We start from the raw sequence: 18427 nt of genomic DNA, 5'->3' as shown, positions 1-18427 counted from the left end.
AACCAAACAAGCAGATGCCAAGACTTCAGAAGGCTATAGTGCAGATTTAAACTATGGCATTTATATAGGGTACTCACAAAAACATGCCATACAGCTGTTGTGTGAATTCAAGAGAACAGACATTTCCACAAGTCAGCCTACAAAACACTGAAAGAGAGAGCCACCATTTGTTAAAGATTACATATGTCAAATGATTTCAGTTGTACAACACTGCTAGAACACATACCGAATCCAACACATTATAAATAAAAAGTTGTCACCAAATTAGTATTCATAAACCATTTTGTTCTTTCTAAGTAATGAGAACAAGTATGCTCAGGTAAACATGATACTCTACAATGCCAACACTGGCCAAATGGCTTCTTACAAGTCATTGTTTAGGTGCTGGAATATTATTGGGTGTGACTGACTGAACACAAGACTGCATCCAAACTTGCAAAATGGCAAAAATAATATTAGTCAACATATAATAACTACATTTTGTTGACCACTCAGACATTACATGACATTATATGACAATATTACTGATATTTATGAGAGATGAGAATGAAAAAACAACAGTAATTGAACCTCAGCAGGACCACATATGTGCAAATTCTCAGAAAGCGATCCTACTGTATGACCTTTCTATTCCCGTCTTTCAAAATCTACAAAAGTTCATTGTGCTACCTGGTAAAACAAATTCTTAAAGGTATAATCTACCCAAAATTTAAAATGCTGTCATCATTTACTCAGGTCATAACAAACCAGTATGACTTTCTTTGGTGGAACACAAATGCCAGCAATATTTTAAAGGAATAGTACACCCATTTTTTTCATCATTTCTCGCCCTCCTGTTGTTCCACACCTGTATAAGTTCCTTTCTTATGTTGAACACAATAGAAGAGATTTAGAAAAATTTTGAAGAACCAAATAGTTGTTGGTCCCCTTTGACTTCCATAGCAGGGAAAGAAATACTATGGAAGTCTATGGTGACCATCAACTGTTTGATTACCAGCATTCTTCAAAATATCATCTTTTATGTTGAACATAAGAAAAACTCGTACAGGTTTGGAACGAGTGAGTAAATGACAACATTTTTGGGTGAACTATCCCTTTAAGATGGCTTTTGTCCATACAATGAAAGTCAATGGGGTCCAAAACAACACAGGCATTTTTTATGTTCTACAGAAGAAAGTAAGTTTACAACAATATGAGGCTGAAAAAATGATGACACTTTTCATTTATAGAAAACTATCAATTTAAAAGACAGTTTGGCAGGTGAATGACTTCTAACTTACGAAAATGACACTAAACAAAGACTCCCTAGGCCTGTCTTTTCTCTGATTATGATTTTAATGATAATGGAAGCACCCGTACATCTGAGTCTCACAGGTTTTTGGACTAATCGAAGGCTAACAGCCATCCTCTGGTTTATTCTGTTCTTTTAGCTTGGATCCAAGCTTGTCGGTTTTTCTCGCTGAAGTCTCAGAGCTTCCCTCCGCCTGTGTTGTGCCGATCCATGCCGCTTTGAAACATGGATGAGATGGCACTGGTGTAGATGTTGTGACCTCCTTGTCATCAGAGTCATCAAAGCTGACCTCCTGAACAGCTTCCTGCTTCTTAAATGAATCTCGTCTCTCAGACAAGTTTAGCTTCCTCATAACCGCACCGCCAGAGTCCCTTGCTCGTTGGCCAGCCAGGTACAACCCTTGCCTAGCATGGTCACTGACACACACAAAACCTGAGGCAATGTCACTAGTTTGTAACTCGAGTCCCTCAGCTTCACCCTGGGGAACTTCCACAGTGTGTCTTCGAGTGGAGAAGGCCTTTTTGTCTCCATGTTGGGCACCGGAGGGCCTCTCAGATGAATGAACCCTGTTCAGCAGTGGCGAACGAGGTGATTCTGCACTGTGGGGACACACCGTCTGTCTCACGATGGTCGGCGGGGACATCATCTTATTATGAAACGAGTGGAGGCTTTTAGGAACTCCGGCGAGGGAAGATGGAGAACACTGTGGAGACAGAGGCTGTGAGGAGGGATTGCAGGCGAGGGGAGAGGGGGGAATACTGTTGGTGGACTTGCAGCGGCCTGCTTTGTTATAGCGGAGGCCAATCTTTGATCCCAAAACGTGAAGGGAACTTGGTCGACTTTGAGGGATGGGTGAATTCGGAGAGCTTGAGCAGGGTGAAGAACTCTGTTGAGAGTTTGAATCTGTGGAGAGAGTACAAACAATGCTAATCACTGACATACTAAAATCTGAGAGCTCTCTGACCCTCCGTAGACAGCAATGCAACTGAAATGTTCCCAGGTCCAGAAACGTATCAGTGGTTCAACTGTAATTTTACGAAGCTACGAGAATACTTGTGTGCAAAGAAAAGAATAATAATATAATTTATTCAACAATTCAGTTACCGTCTTCCGCCATTTTGGAGAGTACCCCAGAATGTAATCAGCGTTGTTTACGTTCAGCATGCGCGCGCGGTCTACGGAACGTAAACAACGCTGATTACGTTCAGCGAAAGCACGCGCATACTGAACACTCATTACGTTGATTACGTTCTGGGGAACTCTCCAAAATGGTGGAAGACGGTAACTCGGGGAGAAGAATTGTTATTATTGTTTTCTTTGTGCACAAAAAGTATTCTCGTAGCTTCGTAAAATTATGGTTGAACTACTGAACTATGGACTATTTTATCGATGTCCTTGCTATGTTTCTGGACCTGGGAACATTTCAGTTGCATCACATGGATTATTTTACCGATGTCCTTGCTACATTTCTGGACCTTGATCGTGTAAGCATCCTCGCTGTCTACGGAGGGTCAGAGAGCTCTCAGATTCCATCAAAAATATCTTAAATGTATGTTCCGAAGATGAACGAAGGTCTTACGGGTTTGGAACAACATGAGGGTGAGTAATTAATGACAGAATTTCATTTTGGGTGAACTAACCCTTTAACAAATTAAAAATTAAATCTTTTTTTTTTTATTTAAAAACAATTAATAAAAAACAATTTACAGTTTAGTGCTCTAATGCTCCTCCAAACAGTGTAAAAATTATATACATTTTATATATACACTACGGTTCAAAAGTTTAGGACTGTTAACATTTTATGTTTTTAAAACATTAAATGCGCACCAAGGCTGCATTCCTTTGATCAAAAATACAGCAAAATTGTAATAAAACAATGTACTCTTAATGTATTATCAAATTTAATTATTCCTGTGACAACAAAGCTGAATTTTCAGCAGCCATTATTTCAGGCTTCAGTGTCACATGATCCTTCAGAAATCATTCTAATATGCTAATTTGAATAGAAATGTCATAAGACAACATTTATTTAAACCAAAATCTTCTGTGATATTATAAATGTCTTTTACTTTCCCTTTTTCTCAATTTTATGTGCCCTTGCTGAATGAAAGCATTCTTTTATTTCAAATCAACCCCAAACCTTTTGAACAGTAGTGTAGGTCAGTGACGCATAAGAGTATCCACAATAAAGTAAAAATCTAGTTTAAAACACATGTGCCAAGTTATATTAAATGAACTGTTTATATCAATGTTGGTTTCATATGCTTTTGAAAAACTTTCAAGAAAACTGAAATGTCAAGTAGTGTAACCATCAAGTAAAAAATAAATGTTTTGCATTAACTTAGACCTTGAACAGTACTTTGAAAAGTTTTAAAATACATTTGAAGGGAAAAGTTTTTTAAGCAAATATCATGAATTATTAGTTATTAATAGGCCTGTCACGATAACAACGTTTTGTTGTGCGATATATTGCCCCAGAAATAATTGCGATAACCGATATTTTTGTCATTTTAAAGACCATTTTATGCCACTGAATATATAATCATAATGTAAAGGCATAATAATGCAAGAAGGCCTACACACTTCCAAATGACAACAAACTTTTCATTTTTAAGAATATTTAGATCATGGAAATTAAGTATCAAAATATTAGATACCTTAAAAAACTTGAATAAATAGTGAATAAACATTTTCTAACAAAAAGTAACAAGTAAAAAAAAAAATGCACAAAGAACTTGTCTGGAGATTTTTCCATCTACAGATTTTTCCCTGACCTTCTTTTCTCTGTAAATTAAAGGTGCACACTATTGCTGAAAAATACAATCACTACTTAGCAGTCAGATGTCCGTATGCACAAAGGCACAGATCCCTAAACAAGACCATATCTGCAGATTAAACTTTTTTTTTTTGTAGAAGCATTTTTTAAATTTGAACTAGCACCTGGTGACTACACCACGTTATGTACGAGAAGCTGCAAAAGACACAGACGCAAGTGGAATGTACAAAACATGGTGACATTAATTTTCAAGTAAATATAATGGGCGATATATTGCGTCACCAAAAATTATTGAGGTCATGTAATTATATTGCGCGACAAGTCGATATATTGATTATTGCGACAGGCCTAGTTATTAATTCATAAATACTTTACGAACTGAACTAACCCTGCCTTGTCATAATAAAGGTCAAATTGTCTGATTTAAAGACACTTATTGATGTTGACACAATCATGAGCGTCTGCAGGGATCCTCATACGATATCACTCAGTGAAAAAAGTTTTTCAAATATTAATAAGCCATGGAATGGTTTTGTTAAGAAATAAAACTACTTTTCAATAATTATTTTCTATTCAAGAATTTGATTCCTTGAACGAGGGGTTATTATTCGAGGCATATCTAATTACAAACCGAAGCAGATAAGACTGGATCTGACAGTGAGAGAGTCTGAGTCATACCACATGACAGGTCTGGAGCTGGGCTTCTGCACAGGGTGTTGGGCCCAGGAGACAGGCTCGGCGTTGGAGAGTCAGACAGGCTGTCGTTAGGTGAGTGCTGAAAACCCGCTGAGAAACTGCGACTGTTCTGAATCCCCGGACTGTGTTTGGGCAGCTTCTTCAACAGGTTTCGCCGTTTGCTAGAAAAGTTGGGTTTAAATTAGATTTTGGGTTTCAATGAGTTTTAACTAGTTTAAAATGTTCCAGAAGACACTACATCTTTCCAACCTGTCTTGACCCTCTTTCCTTTTGCTCTTTTTACTGCGTCGTGCCATCTTCCCCTTTGAGCTGGTCTTTCTCGCAGGCCCGATTTTAATGGACGTATTCTCAAGAGGAGTCGTCTGCAGAGTCACTTTACTGCCACTCTACAAATGGAAAAATCAAGAAATCAAGCATCTATACAAGTCCTTAATTAAAAAGCACATGGACTGCCTTTAACTCTAGATCTATTTGAGAATCTCACCTTCAGCAGAAGCTCCACCACATCGGTGTGCACCAGACCCTGGATACACTCTCCATTCACGTGAGTGATGAGGTCACCAGCCCTCAGCCCGGCCTCGTGAGCAGGACTGCTGTCTTCAACGCTCTAGATCAACGGCGACACATAAAAGCGCATTTAAATGGGTCAAACCAATAAAATGTTAGTACACTGGGTTCTGAGTATTGTTAACCATAGGGGGGGAACCAAAATTATTTACTGAAACTGAAATTTTATTTTTCCATTAGCCAAAAACATTTATTGGTTTCCTTGGGTAAAAAAAAAAAAAAAAAAGTAATGTTACGTGACATTGTTTATATTGTATCTTTCTGCAGTTGAAACACTGATTGAGCAATTACATGAAACATTTCACTAAGTCATACTGTTTCTTTCAATACACCTTCTGATGTTCATTTTTGTTTATTTCATGCTATAACTAGTAAGGAAAAAGAAGAGATGTTCAGTTCACATGCTGCTTGAACTGAGGCAATGAGTTTCAGTCAATGATTTCGGCCCGCCAAAGCTGTTTTGGCCAAAACCAAATTTTTTTTTTTTGGTGCATCACTAGTTAACCAGGTTATAGAGTGGAGTGATTCACACTGCATCCATAATACCCACCCAGACCATGTGGTGCACCGTGTAGACATCAGTGTCGCCCATGTAGACCCGAATGGCACGGAGCGCAAAGCCGTACTTCCTCCCAGAGCTGTGGATGACCACAGGAGGACGAAGACTGCTTACGCTGAGAGAGAGGTCTCGGTTGGGGGAAGAATCCCGAGATGAAGGATTGGATGAGAGGGAGTGTGAAGACATGGGGCTTGTCTGGAGCCCACCAGGGATGTCATCTACAGCGATAATACATGATCATATATAAGAGAAATGCCTCATAATAGCTGCAATATCCACACATTGGTATTAAATATCTAACACAAAGTTTGTCAAGTCATGTTTCGCTTTCATCTACGTCAATAAGCTCTCTGTTCCTCTCAACTGTCCATTGTTCTCTTGAAACCACCTGCTTCACTTGTTTATTGTTGTAGTCACATGAATTAGAGTTGCCTTCAGTGTGATGGTATCACATGATGGTACAACGTCTACATGAACACATCTGAGCTCACTGTACCTGCTGTGACGATGAGGGAAAGGCCAGACACGGATGCAGACTTGGGGACTTTGCATGTAAATGGTGAGCGTGGCTTCTCTGGGGTCTCCTGCTGGAGCCCGAGGTGACGCGGACCCTTGTGGTCCCTGCGATTAGTAGGTCTTGTTCCAGTGGAGTTACTGCGCAGACGAATTCGCCGGAGATTTGAGACAAGACCTTCTGAGAAAAAACAAATACATAAGAAAACTCAAATTGAGAATGAGCATTTACAGACTGACCAAGTCACCCTTTAATTTGGCCAAATATTAGATTAAAATATGCATAAAAACTGTTACCCTCATCCTCAGGAAAAACAAAGTGTGGCATAGCCTCAAGGCTCTGAGTGCTGTTCAAAATTAGAGGACTCGTGCCCCTCTCAGGCTGAGAGGAACTGGATAATGCTCTCGGCCTCGGACTTGGACTGATTGAAAAGAAATATAACAAATGTTGACTTCAGGCAAATAAACATTTTGAAGACACGAGAATAAAAATACCTAGAATCATACAAAAATGATGACTGATTGAATATACACTTTAGACACATTTTTATTGCTTGTAAAAAAAAAAACTGCATTATATCACTTTTCAAAAGTGGTATACTACATGATTGTCACCAGTGGTCCCACTTTATATTAGGTGGCCTTAACTACTATGTACTTACATTTAAATTAATCATTTGGTACAATGCACTTATTGTGTACATACATGTTTTTACATTGTACTTATATTTTTTAAAATACCTATATGTAATTACATCTGTAATTAATTTCTTTAATTACATTTATAATTATACTGTTGACCCATCCCTTACACCAGGGCTGTCCAAACTCGGTCCTGGAGGGCCGGTGTCCTGCAGAGTTTAGCTCCAACTTGCCTCAACACACCTGACTGGAAGTTTCTATGCCTAGTAAGAGCTTGATTAGCTGGTTCAGGTGTGTTTAATTAGGGTTGGAGCTAAACTCTGCAGGACACCGGCCCTCCAGGACCGAGTTTGGACAGCCCTGGTGTAAGGGATGGGTCAACAGTATAATTATAAATGTAATTAAAGAAATTAATTACAGATGTAATTACATATAGGTATTTTTACAAATGTAATTACATTTATAATTACACAGTTGACCCATCCCTTACACCTTAACCCACCCTTAAACCTACCCATACCAACAAACCTGTCCCTAACCTTACCAGTATCCTACCTCAATAGCAGCAAAAGTGTTTTGCAATACAATATGAACACTATAAGTACATTGTACTTATTTTTTGATGTAAGTACATAGTAGTTAAGGCCACCTAATATAAAGTGTGACCAGCGTTATTTTAGAATTATTTATGTACACTATTATAATTTTATTTTTGTATTTTTTAGTTTTGACTTCAATTTTAGTTCTACATTTATTTTGTCATTTCTATTAGATTTTTAAAAATATTTCTAAATAGATTTAATTTATTTTTAACTTTAGATTTCAGTTAATAATTTTTTTGTATTTCAATTTTTAAATATGTTTATACATTTTTTCAATTAACAAAATAATTTTTTTAATGTTTTAGTTAACAATAGCAACACTGATGGTCACAAGAGATAATACATTTAAAAATTATAGTTGTAATTATTTGAACTTCTTATTGCATTGTGATAAATGAACCTGAAGTAGAGTGTATTGTATTGTATTGTATTGTTAAGGCTGGAATACACTACACAACTTTTGCCCCAATATTCCCCCGATTTACAGTCTGGAGAAGTCGACTCTAGTTGCCAAAAGTTAAAGCCAGTCTGCAGATTTAAGTTGACAGATTTTACAGAAAATCACGTATTGTATGATGGTCACAGACTCTGATTTTTTAGCTTTAGTCTATGATTCCATCCAGTCAGAGGATCTCAAATACGTTTGATATTTTCAGTCGATTTTAGGACGCATATTATTTTCACTTGTCACCCATTTTCCCAGCAACAACAAGGCAAATGTTTCTGCATGAGTTTGTTGTGATCGGAACAACTTTAAAGTCTGCTAGTGTGTGATCCTCAGTCGTTTAGTGTATGATGCCCAGTTTTTCCTTTGTGACTGTTTACAAAGTCAGTAAAAGCCCATTTCCACCGCAGCGCAGGAACTTTCCCCAGGAACTAGGGACTTTGGGCCGGTACTCGGTGTGTTTCCACCACGGGAACCAGGATCTAAATAAAGTTCCGGGTAAAAATCTGCCCCTCAGAAAGTCCCTGCTCGCGAGGTAGTACTTTTTTAAAGGTCCGGAGCTTTTGGGGGTGGGACTTGGGCTAAACAGGCTGATTGGATGAGTTCATGCAGCATTGTATTTCAACCACCATATATTCGCAAAATTTTTTTAAAATATTACTGTTATTGTGTCATGAAATGTAGTTTTAAAAGTATTTCAGGCGAGAATGTAGTTGTTTAAAACTCAAATCTGCGGTTTATTTATAAAGACAGCGCCTATTTGAAAATGTGCGTCGCTGATTTCAGAGACATGAAGTCCACGCGATCAGCGGGCACTCAGTGCTCATGTTTCCCGACGAGAGCAGCCTCAACTCGGCTAGTCCTTCTGACATTTGCCGCTGGCTCTGATGTCTCTGTAGTGGTTAAACATGATGAAATATAATTCCTTTTGGGTAAATCTAACTGGTAATCTTTGGTCTTTATTCAATTATTCTATTAATCTATTAATATGTTAAAATGAAAATAAAAAAAGGCAATGCTGTTTGATATAATAATGTATGTACGTTCCCTGAACTACATTTCTGCGGCTATTAATATGTTTATATGAAAACGAAAAGAGGCAGTGGTGTTTGATAACATATTCGTCTAAATAGTGAGGAAAACTGCAGTAGCCAAGTCGAGCTGACTGACGTTTTCAAATACGCTGCTGTTCCATTTGCAGAATTACCTGACTTGCGTTCTCCCATCCCCGGGAGTTCACACTCCCGAGTCAAACTTGCGAAGTCCAAACTACCGAGGAACGCAAGTCCGACATTTGCGTACTTGGCATTGAGAAACGAACCAGACTATTTAGCCTAATCTTCACGGTACTTTAGACCATGATTGAAACGCAGACAGCAACAGGTCTGTGGAGAAAAAAGTTCCTGGGACAAATTGTTCCAGGTAATTTCGGTGGTAAAGTGGCTTAAGTGTATGTTGTCTAGCGGTTTAAAATCTATTCAGATTTTAAAAGTCGTGTAGTGTATTCCAGCCTTTAGCATTACAGCATTCCTTGCAAGCTTATCCAGGTATATACTCCAGAAATATTATGTAGTGGGATAGTATGCTCTTCTGTACATAGCCTAGTGCTCACCTGCCCCAGTGGGAATCCTGCTTCCTGTCCCAACTTGGAAGCTGTCTAGGGGTTTCTACTGGAGAGAGCATTGAATGACAGTCCCACCGGTCCTCCTTCTCCTCACTGCAGCTCCGCTCAGAGGACAGGCTCAAGTTGGAGGGAGAAGCCAGCTGCTCGGTGCTACTGTACACCTGATTCACATGACAAAAACAAGTCATGACCTGCTCCTTACTGTGTTAAATGCCTCAGTCTGCCTGACTGACAGGCATCACTAGAAGATAACATTGTGCACATTCAGCTATTTCACCTTGCTGAAGCGATGCGAGCAGGAAGAGAACTTGATCTCCTGATAAGATTCATCATCGTTGGTCTCATCATCCTCCTCAGAGTGATGGTAACGGTCAGAACGTGCTGGGCGGCAGATGTAAAGAAGGTTCAGTTGCATCTACATTATATTTATGATTCAGAAAAAGTCATAAAAGAGCAAGGGAGCCACCTACTGTCAAAGTAGCTTGTGTCTTCTTCAGTTTCAAGCTGAGGAATGAACTCTGCTTTCTGTCGTAACAGTCCACTCCAGTCCAGACCATGGAAGAAGATGTGATGTTTGACCTCTGCTGCCCCTCCTGTAGGTCATACCACACATGACATTATGGGGACTTTATCAAGTTCCTAAATAGCAGTGTTGTTATTGTTAACTAAAAACTGTTATGAAACAAATTTAGTTGCAATGGCAACATTTCTAGTTTTCATTTAAGCTTTTTAAGTACACAAATTACTAAAACTGAAATTTAAGAAACAAGATTGAGCCTAAATATAAAACAATCTATAAAAATGACTGAAACCTAAACATTAAAATGGAAACCATACAAAATATAAAATTAAAAGTTAATTCAAAATATTAATAATTACTATAATATCACATACATAATATTAAAATAAAACTGATAAATGGGCATTCATTAGGACTAAACTGCCAAAACACCCACCAGCTCCCAAGCGCTCTTTGGAACTCTGTCTCAGCAGTTTTGTGATGAGGTCTTGAGACTCAAGAGGCAATGCATCATCACCCTCTGGCCACTCAATTTCATCTATGAAGTGAGAGGGATGCAGACATATGCACACAACATTAGTATAAAGCAGAACTTTACATTGTTGTTAAGCACTGAAAGCATTTCAAAATACGGGCCCGTATCAAAAGAGACCACTTCCAAGTCTATGATATTCTGATGCTTAGATAAAGCTCAGATTCGATCTGCAATGTAGGGCAATGAGAACCTTTTACACTTGTTTTATCATCCAGTAGGCAGAAATCATTTCAATCATGATTGAATTCTCAGGGTTAGGGGTTAAAATCCCTTGATTCTTACCACTAACCACCTGGCCAAAGAGCTCTTCTGGTGTGTCTCCAAAGAAAGGCACACAGCCCACCAGGAACTCATACAGGATAATGCCCATGGCCCACCAATCCACAGGTTTTCCATAACCTTGCCTCAGGATCACCTCTGGTGCAATGTACTCTGGAGTGCCACAGACCTACAAAACAACAGAGAAAAAGTTCACCCAAAATGGAAAATGTTGTCACGATTTACTAACCCTCAAATTCTTCCACCCCTGTATTTTCTTTCTTCGGTGAAACACAAAATGTCAGAACAACCATTTACCATACAAAAAAGTGGTCATTTTTAATGGTACCATATCAGTAAAAGAAAAAAAAATACAAGTTTGAAATTTTCTGAAGCCATAGTATAGCCCGACTAGAAACATAACTAATTTAACTCATTATTTGTTCAATATTACAATATTGCATGATACAATATTAATGAATAATGAAAGTTATTAAGGAAATTTAAGAAAGAAATCTAAGAAAATGTTGCCATTTTGTCCTTTCAGGAACTTTGCCATAATAAAATGAAAAACAAAATAATATGCCTAATTTAAATAATTATTTGCTCAAAGTCTTCCATTTCCATTACTTCTCAAATCTCATTTTAAATCACAGTTTTTTTACCTTAAAGTAAAGTAAAATAAAACGTATGCTGCTCAGACATGTTGCCTAACATTGCCTTTTTTGTTTTATGGAAGAAAAGAAAAAAATATGTGGTAGAAATAATGTGAATAAATTAAGACAAAACTAGTCCTTTAAATGTGAACACTTTAAACTAGTACAGTATTTGTGCTGAATGTACAGGTAGACTGACCTGTTTATCAATGAACTCTCTTGTGTCTTTCTCCATGTGTTCTTCATACAGGTTTGTGGTCATGTTCATTAAACCGATTTTAGACAGACCGAAGTCAGTCAGTTTAATGTGCCCCATTGACGTAATGAGCAAGCTGAAGACAGGAAACAAACCCAGTGAATGCAATATTTGCAGGATGTGGAGTCATGCATAACTGCAAGATTACATCATCGAGCAGCTCTTACTTGTCAGGTTTGAGATCCCGGTGCACGATACCATAATTATGAAGATACTCTAGTGCCAGAACAGTCTCAGCAAAGTACATTCTGGCCATGTCCACCGGCAAGGGACCCATATTCTTCAGCAAATTTGCACAGTCTCCACCTGCAAAGACAATTTCATATTAAAACATTACAGCTGCAGACTCACGACTGTATACACGAGGAATGACGCATGTGTGTGTCATAAGATTAGATCACGAAACATATTTGCAACAACACATCATTCTTCTGACTCACCCTCCACATACTCCATGACCATGCAGAGGTGCCGTCGTGTCTCAAAGGAGCAGAACATGCTGACCACAAAAGGGTTCTCTGCAAACGTCAGGATGTCTCGTTCCACAAACACCTGCTGGATCTGGTTCCTCAGGATCAAGTTCTGCCGGTTGATCTTCTTCATGGCAAACCTCTGCCGTGTCCCGCGATGCCTTACCAGGTACACGGCGCTGCAAGTCAACACTCAAATCAGGATCAAAGCCGATTGCTATTTTTAAGGCTGGAATACACTACAAAACTTTTCAAATCTCAACAGTTTTAAAATCAGACACTTGTTGACTGTAAATGGTTAGAGAAAGAATCTGGGCATCATATACTAAATGACTGAGGATTACACACAATATGACCCATTACAAACACAACAAACCAACACAGAAACATGTGCCTCGTTATGAGAAGACACAAGACTAATGAAAACAGTATGTGTACTAAAATCGGCTCAAAATATCAAACCATGTTTAATATCTTCTGACGGGATGGGATCCTAGTCTAAAGTTAAAAACGGAGTGTCTTTGCCCATCATAACCCATGTCATTTTCTGTGAAATCTGCCATCTCTGACTGCCCAAAATCTGGAGACTTGATCTGACTTTCCACTACTAGAGTCGACCTCTCCAGAATGCAAACTGAGGGAAAACTCTAGATAAACGTTATATAGTGTATTCCAGCCTTTCGTCAACTGGTGACCTAAATTCATGTGATTCTAAACAGTCCATTCCTTCTTTAAAGAATAAAGCAATAAATGTAAGCTCACCCATAAGCCCCATTGCTGATGAGCTTTATAGTCTCAAAGTCTCTTTCGAGAGGTTTTCTTCGAGGCGTTGTGGTTCCAAGACGATTCTAGGACACAAAATATGACACCGAAAACTCTCAAGAACAGAACAATACAACATCTATTTGACGGAAATTCAGATGTCACAAGTTAAAAAGATCATAAACTGGTCTAGATCATAAACTGTTTTTTTTTCTCCACAAATAACAGTTAAGTCAACTTAACATATATATGCATGTACACTACCATTCAAATGTTTAAAGGGGTGCTATTATGCTTTTTCACTTTTTCAACTTTAGTTAGTCTGTAATGTTGCTGTTTGAGCATAAAAAATATCTGCAAAGTTACAAAGCTCAAAGTCCAATTCAAAAGGAGATATTTTATTTCAAAAACTACAACGAATGACTCGTTTGGACTACAATGCATATTTCCGGGATTTGTGATATCACAAATAATTTCACTCACCAAGGCACATGTGCTGTGGTGATGTGACAATAAAAAAAAATAAATAAATAAAAAATAAAAAAGTGAAATATCAATGAATGGGACGAGACCTGGTTGAGCTGCACTAGAGAAGGCAACGAGTGTTATCATCACTACATCGGAGACGCGCTAGCTTTCTCAAGGCAGACAAACTTAAGAGTGGTTACAATCATCCGGGTTTAAATCGCGCTCAAATTGATTTGATTTTGACACAATATTTACACTGAAGCTGCAGGCGGCTATGGTAAGGGGAATGACATTTCCTGACCAGGTGCCGAGTGCTGCCAATCACAACACACACTGGCCCAGCTAACCAATCACAGCACACACTGGCCCAGCTAACCAATCACAGCACACTTCGTATTTCAGAAGGCAGGCCTTCATTTGATACAGGAACTATTCGAGCTGTTCATGTCAGACTGGGGAGAGAGGTGTTGTAATAATGTAAAATATGTGAAAAATAATGTGTTTTTCAAACAACCTAGTATGAGAGCCTGTTCTAGTGCACCCCCAAAACAAAATCAAGACTTTGTAAAAGAGCATAATAGGACCCCTTTAAGGTCAGTAAGATTTTTTTTTTCCGATTTAATAAAACCTTGCTAAATAAAGGTAAAGACATGCTACAAATGATTTCTGTTGAATACTGTTCTTTTGAACTGTCTATTCATCAAAGAATCCTGAAAACATGCATCACAATTCCACCAAAATATTAAGCACCAAAAAGGTTTTCAATATGATTAATGTGACTGTAAAGACACATATAATGTTGCAAAATATTTCTATTTCAAATAAATGCTGTTCTTTTGAACTGTCCATTCATCAAAGAATCCTGAAAAAAATCTTAAGCAGCACAACTGTTTTCAACATTGATAGTGATCAGAAATGTTTCTTGAGCAACAAATCAGCATATTAGAATGATTTATAAAGCACTATGTGACACTGAAGACTTTAGTAATGATGCTGAAAATTCAGCTTTGCATCACAGTAATAAATTACATTTTAAAATACAGTAAAATAGAAAACAGTTATTTTAAATTGTAAAAACTATTTGAAAATATTGCTATTTTTACTGCATTTTTAATCAAATAGATGCAGCCTTGATGAGCATCTTTCAAAAACATCTTATGACCAAATGGTAGCACATTCAGATTTTACAGCTGCTTTTAATGTGACCCATCCAATCTCAATTATAATGTACTACTATTCTGAGACAGTGTGAGAATCTGAAGTTGTTTCGATGGCAGACTTGAGCAAAGTAAGTAAAATGAGATAAAATTAAAAGTTAATTTTAAATTAAAAAATTAAAGGTTTACTACACATGTATGCGTTTAATTTTCACCAATATTACTGCAATGCACATTTGCTATTTAATTTTACAGCTATGCAATTATTCTTTTGAAAAAGAGACTTCTGAAATAGTTTGCTCCTTGGCTGGGAAAGAAATTCTAAGCTTGAACCTCTTGGAAAGAAAAGTACGAGACCTCCAGCAGTGTAGAGGAACAGTGAGCCATTTTAAGATTTTGTCAAGCTTTAATTTATTTTCTTACCTCTGCAGTGTCAACCAGTTCTCTGCTTGGGCTGCCTGAGTTGTTGTGCTCAAGCTGTACCATGTCTGAACCCAAAGACAAGAGAAAACTCATTCACTTGTTTGCCTAAGGCTAACATTTAATTACCCTTTACAACATAGACAAAAACAAATAATTTAAGGGTGAGGTGCTAGATTAATCATAATTATACCCTCCAGGGGGTCTCGGGTGAGACCCAATTGGCTGATGATGTATCGGGGGATATCAGTCTTGATGCCCTGGCCAATTTTTGCATGGTCTTCTGCAACTTCAAGACGCTGATAAAACTCCTCAGGGTCAAACTCCTGATGGTTAACAGAAACATGGTGTGTCAGCATTATATGAATGGTATTAGATTGAGTCCCAGTCTTCACGCTGTAATTAATTACAAAAGGTAGATTCAAAATGCTATGGAACCCTCAACATTCTGCTGAGATTTTATGTGTGGGATTTTATATATATATATATATACACACAGTATATACAGTGGGTACGGAAAGTATTCAGACCCCCTTCAATTTTTCACCCTTTGTTATATTGCAGCCATTTGCTAAAATCATTTAAGTTAATTTTTTTTCCTCATTAATGTACACACAGCACCCCACATTGACAGAAAAACACAGAATCGTTGACATTTTTGCAGATTTATTAAAAAAGAAAAACTGAAATATCACATGGTCCTAAGTATTCAGACCCGCGATTTCCGCCGGGTTTTTTTTTTTTTTTTTTTTTATGTCGGCAGGTTGAAGCGATCCCAGTAACGTGATATTTAGGCACTGGAATGTGAATTGTACCAGGAGAACCCCGCCAAAAATTTGTGTTTTACGCCCCGAATGCGAATTTTACTGCGGGACCCCCTCGAAAGCAATTGGGCTATTTTCAGACTAGTTTTGAGTAGTAATTGGGCGGGTTTTGTAGCGAAAACCTGGCATCCCTGCACCAGACAGAGCTGTCGGCAATTCTTCCTATTGTAAAGTCATGCAGTGTGTACCCCCCTGTCGCCGATCCATCGTGCAATGTGAACACAGCAGCAACTGAATGCTACCCCAGAGAGTCGTTCAATGTGAAACCAACAGTGATGCGATGTCTTTGAAAATCATGCGTTAAAGCTAAACTCTGCAGGAAAGTGGATCTTGTGGGCCAGATTTGAGGAACCCTGAGCTAATCAATACGTGATCACTGAAGCAGTGTTGCCAACTAATTTTCAGGGGAAGTTGCTAAAGGAAGGTTTATTTGTTGCTAAAAGTTGCTAAATGATGTTGTGATGTCATTGCGGGATGACGTCATTACGTAATCACGACGCAAAATTGTGTCAAATCTCAGCAAAAAATATATATTTTTATATATGTTCATTTAGATTTGTTCGTAACAATATAAATGCATAATATAATATTAAAATATAAATAACTTTTTAAATACATTGAATTATCGAAAACTTTTTTTAAGTATTTTTATTATTATTATTATTAAACAAGTAAAACTACACATTCTGAACAATTATACTTTTAAGCAGTGTATTAATAGTTAGTTAGTATGCTACACTCTAAGAAAAGTCTATAAAAAATAGTGCACAATCTACTATGTTCATATGAAGGAATTTTCTGTATTGATTTTTCCACAGATTTTTTTTTTACCTGCATTTTTAATTACGCATTGTATTTTGTGTTTTCTGGTATAATGGATAACGGATAATGTCCTGGAAAATTACTGGCACCTTTTCCATTTTTCTACATATTTTTCTTAGTGTACTTACAGTTAGTTACTGTTAGTCACTGTAATAAAAATATGTAGAAAAATTGAAAAAGGTGGGGGAAAAAAATGGAAAAACAACCTGCGATTGTTGATGAGTTAGTAACTAACTCATCAACAATCGCAGGTACAAGCTACTAACAGTGTCTCATAAATTAACAATAACAGTATTCAATTATTATTATTATTACTATTATTTTAAACAATTGCAAATAGCATCTAACTTAATTCCTGTGATGTGTGTACTGCTAGGCATCTTTGGTTTCCTCTTTTTGTGTAATTTAAATGGTAAATTGTGCCTTTTTATCGTTTGAGTCACTTATCAAAAGTTGCTAAAAGTTGCCAAATAAATTTTTAAAATAGCTAAATTTGTTGCAAGGTGCTTTTGGAAGAAAACTTGCTAGGGTAGTCTGAAAAGTTGCTAAATTTAACAACAAAATTGCTAAGTTGGCAACACTGCTGCCGATTGCTGCTCCGTATGTGATCGTGAATCTTGAAAGTGAACGTAAAAAACAAGGGCGCGTTCATATTTCAATGCCCCGCATATTAATAAAGACTCCTTGATGCCCGCACTTTACATACAGTATAATTACTAGGGTTGGGTATGGAAAACCGGTTCCATTTTAGAACCGGTTCCAAATTTCCAAGAACCGGGTATTCGATAAGACGCGAGCATTTAGATTCTGCATTTCGAAAGAACTTGCGCCCTGTTTGCGTGCAGCGCACATAAAGCGCAAGCGCGAGCACAGAGAACAGAGGTCGCGGTACGCGTTCCCAGTTTGTGTCAGTTCTCCGTGTATTTCCACTGTAGAAAAGGTTGTTCCGGGCCGAAACTGACTTCTTTCATATTTGTCTACCGATATGCAGAAAACTATGTCAGTATATCATCATAAACACAGCCGTTTTTGTCTTACGTGAACGTAAACAGATGAGAAAGAAAACACACATGTACAGTATTTTTAGATCTGCGTGCGTTCGGTGTTAAAGAGACAGCAGCCTAATAAACGCGCTGCCTGTCATTAATGTTAATCAAAGAACAAAAGAAAATCGTTCACTGATCTTGACTGAATATATTTAATAACTTTAATTGATTAATCTATATTTTATTTATGAAAAGAAAACTATACAGTGTTTTTAAACTTTTAATTAGTTTCTGTACCTTAAATTTTGTTCAGTTGTATTTATTTATGATATTGATAATTGATTTGTTTGTTCCTATCTTATTACTGACTGTTTACCTGTCTTTAAAACTTTAATATTTGACATTTATATTAATCTAGTTGTTTTTGCTGTGGTATTTTTTTTTAAAGCATGGGCTAAATTCCTCTTGCAGTGTTCTGTAGGCTGCTGCTTTTTGCTCGTGTTATTCAGCTGCAACAGAATGCTTTGTAAAAAGACAGAATAAATGTTTGACATCTAAATGTTTGACTTAATTTTTTT

General features: G+C 37.4%; 1 protein-coding gene across 5 annotated transcripts in view; it reads right to left on the bottom strand.

Annotated features, from left to right (window-relative positions):
* Window positions 1-1135: 1135 nt before the first annotated feature.
* Window positions 1136-18427, bottom strand: part of LOC107688474 (microtubule-associated serine/threonine-protein kinase 3-like) — a 35801-nt gene continuing 18509 nt past the window's right edge. For 4 of the 5 annotated variants that reach the window (XM_016486149.1, XM_016486150.1, XM_016486147.1 and 1 more), the window contains 18 exons: window positions 15411-15543; window positions 15221-15285; window positions 13173-13258; window positions 12381-12589; window positions 12108-12246; window positions 11884-12016; window positions 11053-11218; window positions 10672-10773; window positions 10186-10308; window positions 9993-10096; window positions 9704-9876; window positions 6700-6824; window positions 6386-6583; window positions 5881-6107; window positions 5248-5370; window positions 5013-5149; window positions 4746-4924; window positions 1136-2194 (listed from right to left, as the gene is read on the bottom strand). In XM_016486149.1, the coding sequence (XP_016341635.1) occupies window positions 1395-2194; window positions 4746-4924; window positions 5013-5149; window positions 5248-5370; window positions 5881-6107; window positions 6386-6583; window positions 6700-6824; window positions 9704-9876; window positions 9993-10096; window positions 10186-10308; window positions 10672-10773; window positions 11053-11218; window positions 11884-12016; window positions 12108-12246; window positions 12381-12589; window positions 13173-13258; window positions 15221-15285; window positions 15411-15543 (3222 nt within the window). In that variant the 3' untranslated portion in view covers window positions 1136-1394. The remainder of the gene's footprint in view (window positions 2195-4745; window positions 4925-5012; window positions 5150-5247; window positions 5371-5880; window positions 6108-6385; window positions 6584-6699; window positions 6825-9703; window positions 9877-9992; window positions 10097-10185; window positions 10309-10671; window positions 10774-11052; window positions 11219-11883; window positions 12017-12107; window positions 12247-12380; window positions 12590-13172; window positions 13259-15220; window positions 15286-15410; window positions 15544-18427) is intronic. The other variant, XM_016486148.1, reaches the window with a different exon arrangement.

This window comes from Sinocyclocheilus anshuiensis, unplaced genomic scaffold (genome assembly GCF_001515605.1).
Source record: "Sinocyclocheilus anshuiensis isolate Anshui unplaced genomic scaffold, SAMN03320099.WGS_v1.1 scaffold329, whole genome shotgun sequence".
NCBI lineage: Eukaryota > Metazoa > Chordata > Actinopteri > Cypriniformes > Cyprinidae > Sinocyclocheilus > Sinocyclocheilus anshuiensis.
This window is presented reverse-complemented; position numbering and strand designations above follow the sequence as displayed.